The 13,146-nt window shown below is 35.8% G+C and overlaps 1 protein-coding gene across 5 annotated transcripts in view; it reads left to right on the forward strand.

Annotated features, from left to right (window-relative positions):
* Nucleotides 1–13,146, forward strand: part of ZDHHC14 (zinc finger DHHC-type palmitoyltransferase 14) — a 114,499-nt gene that overhangs the window by 69,767 nt on the left and 31,586 nt on the right. For all 5 annotated transcript variants that reach the window (XM_063329387.1, XM_063329389.1, XM_063329385.1 and 2 more), the window contains exon 3: nt 6,408–6,566. In XM_063329387.1, coding sequence (XP_063185457.1) covers nt 6,408–6,566 — 159 coding nt within the window. The remainder of the gene's footprint in view (nt 1–6,407; nt 6,567–13,146) is intronic.

Genomic DNA, 13,146 nt, shown 5'->3' on the forward strand with positions numbered 1-13,146 from the left:
TGGTGGCAAACGGTAAGTGATCAAGTAGGATCTTGCAGAGTCTGATTGTGGGCTCAAGAAAAAGGGAATATGCTTAACTCAGAATTTGATGCTGAGTTGGGGGAATTTGCAAGCACTTGGTTTGATTTTACTTATTTATTATATACTTTAAATAGCCTTATCAAATTTGGGGAACAAATACAAAATGCACGATTACAAATGGAAATCAAATACTAATGAAAAGGGCGCTAACTAGTGAATGATACAGTAAAAGAGGACTTGATTATTATCAATGAACAGATTGAGTCAGCATCGTGGTATCATGAAAAAAGATGGAAATTCTTTGAGATGCGTTGGAAGAAGAGTCATTACATAAACCAAGAGAAGCGACATTCTGCAATACCTAGTGATGAAGAGGGCTCAGTTCACTGTCCAGTTTTTGACACCATGTGTGGAAACTCAAGGAGAAGGCATAAAACAGAGTAGTCTAGAAGACATTATCTGTAAGGAAATATTTAAAAAATATATGTGTTTGGCCTAAGAGACGGAAGGTGCATAGTTCTTAAAGTACTTCAGTATTTTTTCTTATAAAGTAATAGAACAAAAGCAACTAGATGCATGAGGCTTGTATAATGCAAAATCACTGAAGATAATGTAGGCTTATTTACTATGAAAGTGCTATAATTTCATTCAAATGCAGCAGGACCTTCTCCCCACCCCCCAAATAGGAAATTATACTTGTTGATGTAGTATTTTTACTTCAATTATAACTTTCATGAAAATTGAAGTAATTTTTTCCAGGGCAACCCCAATGGTAGTTGCATCCTTTTCATGGTACATATAAGCACGTTTTCTGTGACCGCACAAAATACTATATTGAGGGGGCTGTTGTTTCTGTGGGAATATGAAAACTAGGAGCAGCCTTATTTTGTAACCTCTTTGCAGTTATGGTATGTGTCTCTTGTAGTTAGTTTAGTGTGAAGTCCCCTCAAGTGGAAAAACGTTTATAGGATAATAAACCTCTAGATATGAAGGCTTAAAAAGTATAACCATACCCAGCAGAATGGGTTTCACAGATGGGAAAGCATTTGTCCATATACATATACAAGATTAACAGTTCTTCCACGATATCAATCTTTATTGCATTGGATAGATGATGCAGATAAATAAAAAGATGATCATGGTAATTTATCCTTCCAGGCTTAAAAAGGCCCATCTATAGCAAGGAAATACTTTGGATTTTTCTTCAGGGTAACTGTCTTAACTTATGTATATCTACCTAATTTATTCTGTACAACCAGCTCAGGCCAGTTCACAGTTTCTGCTTGTTTTCTTCTGCTTTTTCAAAAGCCCCAAATTAGCTACACCATGTCTGGAAGGTGGTCTTGTCTTGGCTCTCTCATTTTCTTTGGTGCTCAAGACTACGTTTGAGACTTCTGCACAGTTCCTTGCCTGCCTTTCATTTGTTTTAAAATGCACAATTTGATTTCTTTAGAGCCTTATAAAATCAAATCTGTGCCACAGCATAGGCATTTCATAGAATTGACAATAGCCTGAACAAATGAATACAGACCGCTTGTGGGTACCACGTGGGTATGTTTTTCTTTCTCTCCAAATGCGGGATACCAGATTGATAGGCAAATAGTCAAACCTAATACTGGATGCTTTAAACAATATCCTTAAAATAAATTTAGTGAAGTTACTTTGTGTGTCAGGTAAGTCTTTCAGAAAGCTCTTACTCTCTATGCTTGTTTCTCTCAGCAAATCACTAAAGATTACATTTATTTCAGGGAGTGAGAATACCTTTCACATAAAGTTTTAGATTTGAAGAAGATCATGCAATTCTACTCTTAGAAAGTAATTTTTCTGAAATCGAGGCAGTAAGTCTTTTATCTAAAGTCGGGAGCAATCTTTGGTCAGTATCTCTTTTTGGCTATCAGAAGAATTATGTGAAGCATGCAGTTAGCAGCTGCTGGTTTCAGTCTAAGCCAGGTTCCCAGTACTGTTTGTCCCCGAGATTACTGTCTGGAAACAAGAAAACGTTAGTTGAGTAAGTTCTTTTCCCTAAAAGAATTACTCTTTCCTCTTGTAGCTCACTGTTGTTAAGCATATATCTTAGATTTAAGTAGCTAAACACTGAGGAAGACATTTCTTAGAGGACATTTGCATTTTTGCAGAGGTTTTAGGGTGGTTAATTATTTTTTTGGTGGGTTTTGGGGGTTTTTTTGTTTTGTTTTTTTTCGATGCTATAGGTCATACATAAAGGTATCTTTTTTCATTGCGTTTTCTGTTTTTCTTAGCAGGAAACATTTACAACTACTTCAAGTTACTAACTTTTCTAATAATATTGTTTGAAGATTGAAATTGTGTCCCTTTAAAGTTGATGGCAAACCTTGCATAATATGGCTGTTAAGTTTGTGTAGAGACAACATGGAGAGACCTTCTAGAGACTGTTTGTCCTAGGATCTTCAGAAAATTGACCAAAAAAGCAAATGCTTGATTGAGTGGGAGAATCCTGGTGATAAGTATACAAAATCCCAGCCTCTGTGTCTCATCTAAACAGCACCTTCCATTTGTTTTCAGCGTAATAATTTGAGAGATTGAAGTGGAGTTTGTTGTCACATGAGAAGGTTGCTAGACTGTGCTGTATCTCCATTAAATACTTGGAGTGACTTTCTTGCAGCATTTCAGGTACCTTGGTCCTGCAAGGATATGGATTGTATGTTTGGGGTTTTTGTAATAGGGTAATAAAAATGCTGGAGCCCCATCTAGTGCATGAACATTTAACGCTGCTAGAGAAGTTACAAACCGTGTCAGAGCGGAGAGGATGGAAGGCAATCCCATTAGTGGCAAACTTTACCCTTGCTGTAAAATAACATGCATTACTGTGTCAGTAACAGATTGGAAGAGAAAAATGTAAAAAGTAGTCTTCAAACGGAGGTTTATTTGGTGAAGGTGATTCTCTAAAGGTTCATCTTGTTATGCCTTAAAGGGACCACATATATTAAAAGATATAAGGATATTCAAAGATTTAACTGTGTTAGAACCCAAGTTTGAGCAGTCCAGTTGAAGTCTGAAAAATCACTGTGAGACCAGGGCATGTTTGGCGCATTTAGGTCAGATAAAGCTGATTAAATCTAAGCACATTTGGCCTTGCCCTGTTGCTTATTTCCAGAAAAAAAAATTGTTAATAAACAGAAAGACTGGGACTTTCGGGTTTGTGCAATTTAGGATTGTGGGTAAAATCCTGACTCTATGGAAAGTCAGCAAGACTGTTTTCATTAATTTTGTTTGCATCAGCTTTCACCCTTGGATTTTGAGATTAATTTTCCTCAGAGAGCTAGGATTTGCTGTCCCTGTGAACTTGAACTTCTCTGCAACTGTTTGGAAGGAAATCCCCTTAGAAAACCAGCATTGTAAGTATAATGGGCTGGCCAGTAGTCTCCCTTCTCCACCAGAGAAGAGGGAAGTTGCCTTTGAGATTCCACTGGAGCCAATTTTAAAATAAAATAGATACAGTGCACTATTTGAACTTCTTGAAAGGTGGGAAATACTGGGTTTAGTCAATGGGCATTTTTTATGCATAAATGTTTCATTAGAAAAAAGAATGGTTTTCTTCTAATCAATTCACCTTGACTAGTTTAAGTAATTTTCTTTGGATTATTACGTACATATTCAGGAATAATAAGATTATGTAAAAGACGAAAATTTGAAATATTGTTATTTTAGGGAATTCAACGCATCAGCATTTTTAGCAGTATAGAAAGATACACCTATATAAAGTTTGGACTTCATTAGTGTTTTTTGATAATTATGCACTTAAATTTGAGTATGAGTATCAAATGGAAATCACTGGTTTAATAATGAACATGTTATTAATGAATGCATTATGTGCTTTATTGGATAAAAAGCTAAATAGGGCTAATGACCTACATTTTTTGTTCACAATTTAAGTCTATCTTGACCAGAGTATTGTCAGAAGTGGGCATAATGCCGTGCTTTGTAAGGCCCATGGATTTTTAGAAGTCCTAAGAATATTACAAGCCTGCTCGTGATGATGTCTGAAAGTACATCATTGTACACTGAACATACAGTGTATTGAAATATATTTATCTTTTTGAGTGATCATAACTAAAACAAAAAAAATGATAACAAATATGTTCTAATGTTCTAATTCTAGCATTCTAACAAATGTACTAATAACAAAAACTTACTATGGTGTTCTTCTCCCCTAAAAAGTATTGTCATATATAGATCTGTACTAGTACTACAAGTTATTTATTTCAGCATTTCACGCAGCATATGATAACGTGTTCTACAGAAAACAAGTTTTCATTGTAAATATGGAAGCTTTTTCAGTGTAATCTCTGAATGACAAGAAATTCCTCCCTGTGTTCTGGATTTAGCAATCATCCATGCCTCTGTAAAGCTTTAAATAGTATAAGCATGGTTGTGCTATGCCCTCAAAAGAACATCTTTCCAGCTTAGTTCTAAATCACAATGCAAAAATCAAAAATTTCTTAACTCAAACTGATGTGTCATGAGTGCTTTAAAGTCACAATCGTTTAATTAATGAGTTTCTTTCAAACAACATAATTGTAAAAAAAAAATAATAAATTCCATATTGCACATTAAACAACTTTTACTGTCTATTTGTGCTTCAGTATTTAAGTACACTAGTAGCTTGTAATGTACTATTTATTTCATCAAAAATACTGTGTCAAGTAGTATTGGCCTTGAGGTCAAAATCAGTATTATTGATTGCTGGGAGCCACACAGTAATCTGTGCTTCCATGTGCTGATCATAGGACCTGGCCCAGCATCCCAGGAGCATTGCAGGGGCTGCTTTAGATCCAACACAGGCAAATGTCTGTACTTCATCTGGGTCCAGTGGACTGCTCCTAAGCTGCTGTTTCTTTCTCATGAGGGATGCTTAGGAGCTTCACACCCAAATTCTCTCATTCTCAGCTATTGCTCCCCTCCTTCCACCTTCTTCTCAAAGAGAGTTTTCTGAAGTCCAGTTGTTTCAATGGTCAAGTTTACAGTGGTGTCCCACAAATACTTTTATTGATTTATGGATTGGGTGAGGACATTACAGATGGGAACTTCTTAAGCTAGATTTGCTTCCAAATCTAGCATATTGTATAATTACACCTTTGCTAGCACAGCTATGCTGTCAGTAATTTGAATACCTTGCTAGGTAGGAGGCTTTCTGGTTGCCCCTTTGAAAACGTGTAGTTTGTAGGCTGTGTAAATGTCTGCTGACCTGGCAGAAGTTGTAATTGTGGGTGATATTTCTAACAATCTGAGCTCAAATAAAAGTCATGGATCTTTTAGTAGCCTGTCATCCAGCCCCATGCTTGTCCAACGTGAAAGTCAGGGGGACAACTTAAAACACAGTTGTGCAGGTGACTGTGACTTGGAAATGTGATTTCATTCACATATTGGAAAACAGTTTATTTTACTTTCCTGTTGTTCTTCCTTTTATGCCTGTCCAAAAGTAATAATTTAGAGTTTTTTTCACTTCTGTGGTTTGGTTTGATTGTGATTACACAAGAACAGATAAACTGAGAAAAAGGTACCACTTTTATATGTTCAGCTTTCAGAGTATAGCTCAGCTTGGGAGTATTAAAAGGACAAAATTGAACTTTAATGATTTAGCCTAATCAGTCCTTTAGTTGCTGGAAAAATGAATGCTGATGTCCTAAAATAAAAGCAAGCACGCAAACAAAACCCCAAATGGCACCACTTGTACCAAATGAGGTAGTTGGAAACTATTTTTATGCAACAAACTTCAAGATGTATAAATCTAACACTGGGAGTTAGATTTTCAAACTTCGAAACAGCAAGAGCTGTGAGATACAATGGAGCATGTTCAGAATGGCATCACATTGCTTTAAGAGATCTCAAAGTGATGATTGATCTTATTTCTACCATGTGCCAAGCTCTAATGACAGAGCTGCTGTTGCTTAAGTAAACGTGCAGATTTTATATTAGATTGTAGAGTATCTGCAGCACTTGTAGAGAGACTTCTTCTTATTACAGGAATTATAAAAAAATTGAGGAAAATGCTAAAGATAACTTGTCCAGATTTTACCATCCTGCACCAGTAGTCACAGTTGTCTTTAAAGTATTCTTTATGAACTATTAGGGGATATGAGAGTATAAGAGTTTTGAGATCAAGGTAGCTGTCAGCATTTCAGAACTGGGGTTGGGTGGAGTTTTTTTTGATTCAAATTGACTATGGATGCTATTTGTAATTAACTGTCTTTTTGCTACTTGTTATTTTGGGAGAATGAGAAAGGAAAAAAGTTGTTTAAGTGTGTTAATATAAATTTGAAACTTGCTATAGCTCGCCATCAAGGACAGTTCTGTGCGTACACCATAGCTCATGTGAAAAATTTAACACTTTCCATTTCCATGTTTAGATATTGCAAATGGCTCCAGTTCAGGAGGATACCGCCCCCCTCCCAGAACAAAAGAAGTGATCATCAATGGACAGACAGTGAAACTAAAATACTGTTTTACTTGCAAGATTTTCCGCCCACCTCGTGCCTCACATTGCAGCCTTTGTGATAACTGCGTAGGTGAGTAAAAAAAGAGATGGCATATGTTCAATTTAGTAGCTTACATGTTGTAACGAATACTTTTTATATGAGAGAGAAAACAATCAGAGTTAGTGACAAGAATTACTCTTGAGGTCACTTGCTGTGTTCATCCTTCTTTCCTACAAGGTCTGTTAATGTTAAGAATTTTAGAGGAGGCAGATTTGGGCTGACAGAGAGTTGTTGGTAATCTAGGAAGGAAGAATATCTTCTGATGCATACATCTTTCCTAAGCAGCTCAGCAAGATGAAGAACACACCTAATTCGAATAGGGCTGCGTATTTTGTGCGATGAACTTCCCAGTGCAGGGAACCAAGCTTTACAGGAGTCTCAGAATTGTTTCTTTCACCAAGCTAAATTGACGGTGAGGAGCTGCTTCTCCAGTTCATTACAGGCTAAGTGTAAGGAACGATTCAAATGTTTAGGGCTTGCATTGTGACCAGAATATACACTCTAGGTGATTCTTACCTTTGAACAGTTTTAAGACTGAAAATTTTAAAGTCAGAATCCATACGAAATTACTGGGTAAGCATGCTATTTTGAGAGTAAGTAGTAGTTTTCAGGACCTAAGGATATTTTATAATGGTAGGGCTTTTTTTCCTCTGAACATCTTGTCTTTTTTCTTGAGTATTTTCTCTGGAGGGCAGACAAGGTGATTAAGAAATGCTTGGATTTGAAAGCAAACCAAAAAACCTCACCAACCAAATCTGAGTAGTTTTCTAGTTAATTAGATCACATTTAGAGTTTAGTGCAGCTGATTAGCACACTGGTGAGCCTGGATCTTATGCATTCAAGAAAATAATGTAGAAAGATGTCTCCAGCTGAGAAATGTAATTGCAGCATTCAGCAGTGATATTTTTAGATATAAAGCAGTCGTTGGAAGAATTACAGTTTTGTGTTTAGATGATGCTCATTTAATGAGTACACTTACATCAGAATGAAAAGTTTGGCCTTTTGGCCCTATATAATCAATTGGTAGCTGTAGATGGTTCCTTCAGTAAATAAGTTTTTCTGATGCGTTAGAATTTTTTAACTGTTGCAAAAGCCATTGAACTTGGCAAATAGGAATGTCTATGAATTGCAGCTGGCACATTTTCAGAAAAATATTGTATCAAATGTGTAACCTGGACATTAGAGTGTTGTGGTATTTCTCAGCAAACCTGATAATGTGAAAATGCAGTTGTTGACCAGTGCAGTAAATAAAAGTTACAGGCTGTTGTCTTCAGCGAGAGTGCATAAAGAGCAACTCCCACACACATATCCTCAAGCTTTTTTTTTTTAAATAATGTTTCATTTTTTTTGATAAACTAATGTGGAGGATTTTTCTACAAGTTATTCTGTAATCTAATTGTGTCCTTTTCATACTAAATTTGGAAAGCCTACTCTGTGAAACATACAATTGGTGATGGTGGATAAACAACTTAAACAATCTTTGTCTTCTGATTACGTCTGGGATAGCGCAACAGATGTGAATTATTATGAATGTATATCAGAAAAAAAGTGAGCAAATGACTCATATAAGTGATAATTGTATCCAAGAAGATTAGTCCTTTCTGCTCATAAAATAGGTATGATAATTGTCATTTCCTCTTGCACGTTTTTCAATTCGAAGTTATTTGTATTAAAATAATTCCATCCATTTATTGAAATGAACTTGCTGTGTTTTTTCCCCTCAGCTTTTATAATGGGAATTACAATAAACTATGACTTTTTCAGGGTATGTTTTATAGTACTTTTTTTTTTTTTCCTGATTCGGTACAGATATTTCTCATATAAATATTTAGGTGTATTGAATGCAAAAAGTGAAGTCTACAACCACCTGCAGCTAGTACGCTGTGGAAGAATAGGTGTCAAGAAAATGGGATTGCTCATGTACTTGTGGAAAACTAACAGTCTAAGATCCTACACTTAATGAGAATGTTACGCAGTTTACCTCCACTCTTAAGTAAGGATTGTCTGTATGCGGATGTTTTTATTTAATTTCACTTAGTGAATAAATCTTGTATTAGCAGTGAGTGTTCTTGTGCCACTATCATTTGCTAGTTCCTTACTGATGTAACAAACCAATGCAAAAATATTCCTATTTCACGTGCATATGGGTATTTAAGTAACTTATGATTGCAACTCGCTACCAATATGGCTATTCGTTCCTTTTTACCATGTAGTTCCATGAAGCTTTTGCTGTGTAACCTAACTACAGAGACTATGTGACACAGGAATCGAGTTTTTTCTTCAAACCAGCACTCACTGCTCAGAAAAAACAGTATGCTACTTTTACCTAAAGGTGTTTTATGATCCTGGACAAATGAATGCAGTGTGAAAGAGAGGTTCTTTCATTCTGTATTTTCTATTGATGCTTTTCATTCTGTGAGGAATACTTAGCAGCATTTTAAATATGTAAGTACATACAAAAAATTATTCATTGTTGGTTTTTCCCCCGTTTTGAATTAATCCTAACTTTCTAGTTGTCTAGTAAGCATATCTGTTACTTGATCTTGTTTCTGATTTTCATCACTATTTTTTTTAATAAATGGCTATGTAGTATATTTAGATAAAAATATGAAGAAATAGCTTTAAAAAAAAAAACCTCAAACAGTTCTACCCATAGTAATGCTTCAACTCCTTTAGCTTTACAATATTTTCATAGTAGTATCCAGAAAAATCTGGATGTAATACCTTCAAAAATTTGGTTGAGTAAGTGTTCCCTGAGGCAAATGTCTTGGATGTTTTCCTAACTTGCTTTCTTTAACTGCCTTTGTGAATGGCAGTTGGAAGTTAGCCCCTCAAGGGTTTTATGTGTACTATTATGTTACTTAAAAATTATAAATGAATTTAAAATAATGTACACATAAGCACAAGAGATACAGACTTAAAAAAAAAAGAACATCCACAGCAGGCACAGATTCTGATCTGGTTATTGCGGGGTTTTGACAAGAGGTTTTGATTGCACTGTGTCATGCTAGTAAGAAGCCAGTAGTTGGATTTGCTTCTGAAATGACAAAATGACCTTTTTTATTTATGTATTTTTGGTCATTCCAACATGAACTGTGTAATTTCCTTTTTTTTATGTTTTATTTTAAAAAAATATTTTTGTCTTGTTTAATTTGATTTCTATAATAGAAGCTGAAAAAGAAGCAGCTATTTCCAAACAATTTATTTAAATATATTACCAAATGAATAATGAGAGACAGCAAATAATGATTAGCAAGCAGTAAATCATTTTAGTCCAATAATCTAAATGTCTAAAGCCTTCCTTGCGTTCACATGCCACAGTTTTGCTTATTAAGTGAAGCTAGGCCAAAATCTAGTATGGTGAAAGAAGAGATCCACCATTTATATTAATCTAAGAGAATGCGGCATTCCTATGTGTTTCAAAATCTGTATATCCTAAATTTGTGTGTGACTGATGGATAAGGATAGCTTCTCTTCTCTGGTTCCACTGTGTTTCTTTCAACACATGATTTCTTTTCCACAGAGGATTCAAAGCTCAAATTTTTGAAATTGGATGTCAGAACTTAACTTTGAGGCATTTAGTTTGATTTTTTTCAGAGATGATGGGTGATCATGAGAATGGCATACGAAGTTAGACCAAAGTTTTGGTTCGTGCGGTAGCCCATTTGCCAGCATGGCCAGAGTGGATCCCTGGGGAAGAACAGGAGAGGAGGGCAAGCGTGCGGGGATGCTTCCTGATGAATATTCTCTTGCTCTCAGAAGTTTTCAGTGTAGGCCTTTCTTGGACCCGGGGGGGTTATCCCTTTCTATTCAGTAACTCTTGATGGATCCTAGTTGGCCTTCTTTGTACCTAATGTAAACTCTTTGAGATGAGGAACCAGGATTACAGTAGTGCTGCAGGCGCACGTACCGTACTGGCGTTTTCTATCGATGCTTCTCTTTTCTGTAGGAGACAGGATTCCTCTCACTTGTAAGTCTGATTGCTTTTCTATAGATCCTAAACATGAGACCAACTGTCAAGATTTTGACAGAAATTTTGACAGAAAATATGCTATATTAGAAGCCATTAGACACGCCCTTTCTGGTTAAATTATTGCTTCTGTAAAGCACTTATCCCAGGCAATTGTAGGCAGCGTCTTTTTGTTTTGGTTTTCACCAAAATACATCAATTTAATTTATTGTTTTGAAAATACAGTATGTTATGTACCCAGCAGTATGCCAAACAGCAGAACTGGAATAAAATAATTGTTTTTAAAAGTAGTTTCCCAGATTAGGCACCAGTGCTGTGAATTTTCTTAAAATGGGGAATTAATTATTAAAACACACATAACATATAACACACACAACATAAGACAAAGTGTGAGAATTACCAGTGTTTTCAGGGACAAGCTCTTCCCTGTAGTTACTCCAGGTACCACCATCTTCCAGCCTGGAGAACACAAATTTCTTCAAAAACAGGCTGAGAGGTGGCATTGTAGCAATTGGGTTTTTATAACACTGATACTGTGAAAATTACTGAGTAATTTTCCCAGGACTTTGTGGTCCTTTATAATCAGCGTGTATTTAATTGATGACAGGACCTAATTTTGCTTGTTTTTAATTCCATTCTGTAGTAGTCTTCACCTTGTTATCTCCCTTCTTGCTTTCAGTTCCTTTTCATGATCTTTGCCTGTTTCTTTCCTTACATTTCCTACAATGAAGAAAGTACAATTTTCACTTTGTTTTGGGGCCTGATTTTTGAACCTGTTAAGCCTTAGCTCCAGGTCTCTTGAGGTGACTCTTTAGCTGAACAGTTAAAACTACAAAGAAAACTACAAAGTTGGTGCTATGTCCTTTTTTTTTTTTTCTTGTGTGTTTGGGGTTTTTTTTGTTTTTACGTGTGAGAAATGGCTTTGTCTCTTTTTGTTTGTGCTACCTTTTTGGGGCACCCAAGAAGCTGCCGAATGGAGTACACACCAGCACTTACAGCAGTGATATGTTATTTGTTTATGACTGTGACATCTATGTACTAGATGCACTTCAGAAATTCAGGGAGCATGGCCTATGTGTCAAAAAGTTTTTAAGTCTAAGACAAAGCTTTGGGAAATATGGCAGAAAGTCTTTTTTAAAAAAAGATAATAGTATTATAGGTTACTTCAGAGAGAGGTTGCAGCTTATGTGTTGATCTGCATACAAAAAAAAAAGCAGATATGACCATAATACCCAACTGTGTAAATTATGTTGCAAACCTCAGGTGTAAGAGGGGAAAAAATAAAGAGATAAATTACCAGGAAAAAAATACAAAAAAAAATTAGGAACTTATGAAAATAAACAAATATTTACATTAGGTGCAATAACAATTTGAATGATGGTTGAGGAATTCAAGGGCAGATACAAGGCAGCAGTAGAAGCGTGTAAAAAAGGTGCTTTCATGTAGAAAAGAGAGGAACAAATCCATGAACTCTGTGGATGCTGATACCTGGTAGCGATACCACGTTTCCCCTAGGGACAAGGTGGGATTTTTAACACTCTTCCTCCACGGTTTTGTGTGTGTCTGGCACTTGTTTGGTTCCCAGCACATGAAGGTATTGACAAGAATAGGTATGTAAGGAGAGACTGTTAAGCATAGAGGGCCTTTGCTGTGCGCTCTTCATACCTATCAAAGAGCAGTCATTCTAAACTGCTGCTGCTGCCTTTGAAAATGTCACCATTAGTGTGTGTGCAAAGGGATTTGTTGTTAATTACTCCACATTTATTATTGGAAGTAGCAGCAAAGTGAGCTATGTGATGATATAGTTTAATTACTATGAGCTATCCTAGGGCAATGGCTGGATGTTTTCTAATAAATCAATTGCTATTTTTATTAACAAAATTAAGCATGTTTATTTTCTTTTTGTGAATAACATTAGTCTGCCACTATTGAAGTTGTTACTGATTTTCTATAAAAAAATCCCCACCCAATTATCTTAGCTGTCTGGGACAGTATTTAGAGGATCGCAAGAGTAAAATATTTGTTGAGTAGCCCTTGTGTTTGTGTTTCTCATTGACTTTTTGTTGGAGATATCCATGCGCATTATTAATGTATTTTGTTAATAGAGGCCCGTCTTTCCCAATGTTACATTGCTGTTTCGGTTTGCGTCACTTTGTAGAGATTAGTGTAGTGTCCAGAATGTAACCTGGACTAAACCTTTGGTGAGTGTTTCCTAAATGTAAACTTGAGGGTAGAAAGCTCATTCTGTGCCATTTGGTTTTCTTGGGGTGTTTTGATTTGGAATCAGGGTACAAAAGTACTGAAGCTTGGTGATTTAAAGGATCCATTGTGCATTGTCCATAACAGATGTTCTAAAATAACATCAGCATGCATATAAAAGTAACTTGTAATCCGTCTTTTGTTATTCACCATTTTTTTCATATAAATTTCTACTCCGATTTCATTCCACGAAAGTGACAACAAAGGCATTGTCAGAGGAATGACTGACACACAGGTGAATGTTGTGTAAGTTAAATTGATCCATATATTTGATTGCTGTTGCCAACTGATGGCAAGTCCCAGCAGTGTTTTTTTAAGTATTATTAAATAAAAAATTTTCTTAGGAGTGATGACTTAAGTTAGTGGAACGGAACATCTGAG

The sequence above is a fragment of the Chroicocephalus ridibundus genome, chromosome 3, assembly GCF_963924245.1.
Source record: "Chroicocephalus ridibundus chromosome 3, bChrRid1.1, whole genome shotgun sequence".
NCBI classification, from domain to species: Eukaryota; Metazoa; Chordata; class Aves; order Charadriiformes; family Laridae; genus Chroicocephalus; species Chroicocephalus ridibundus.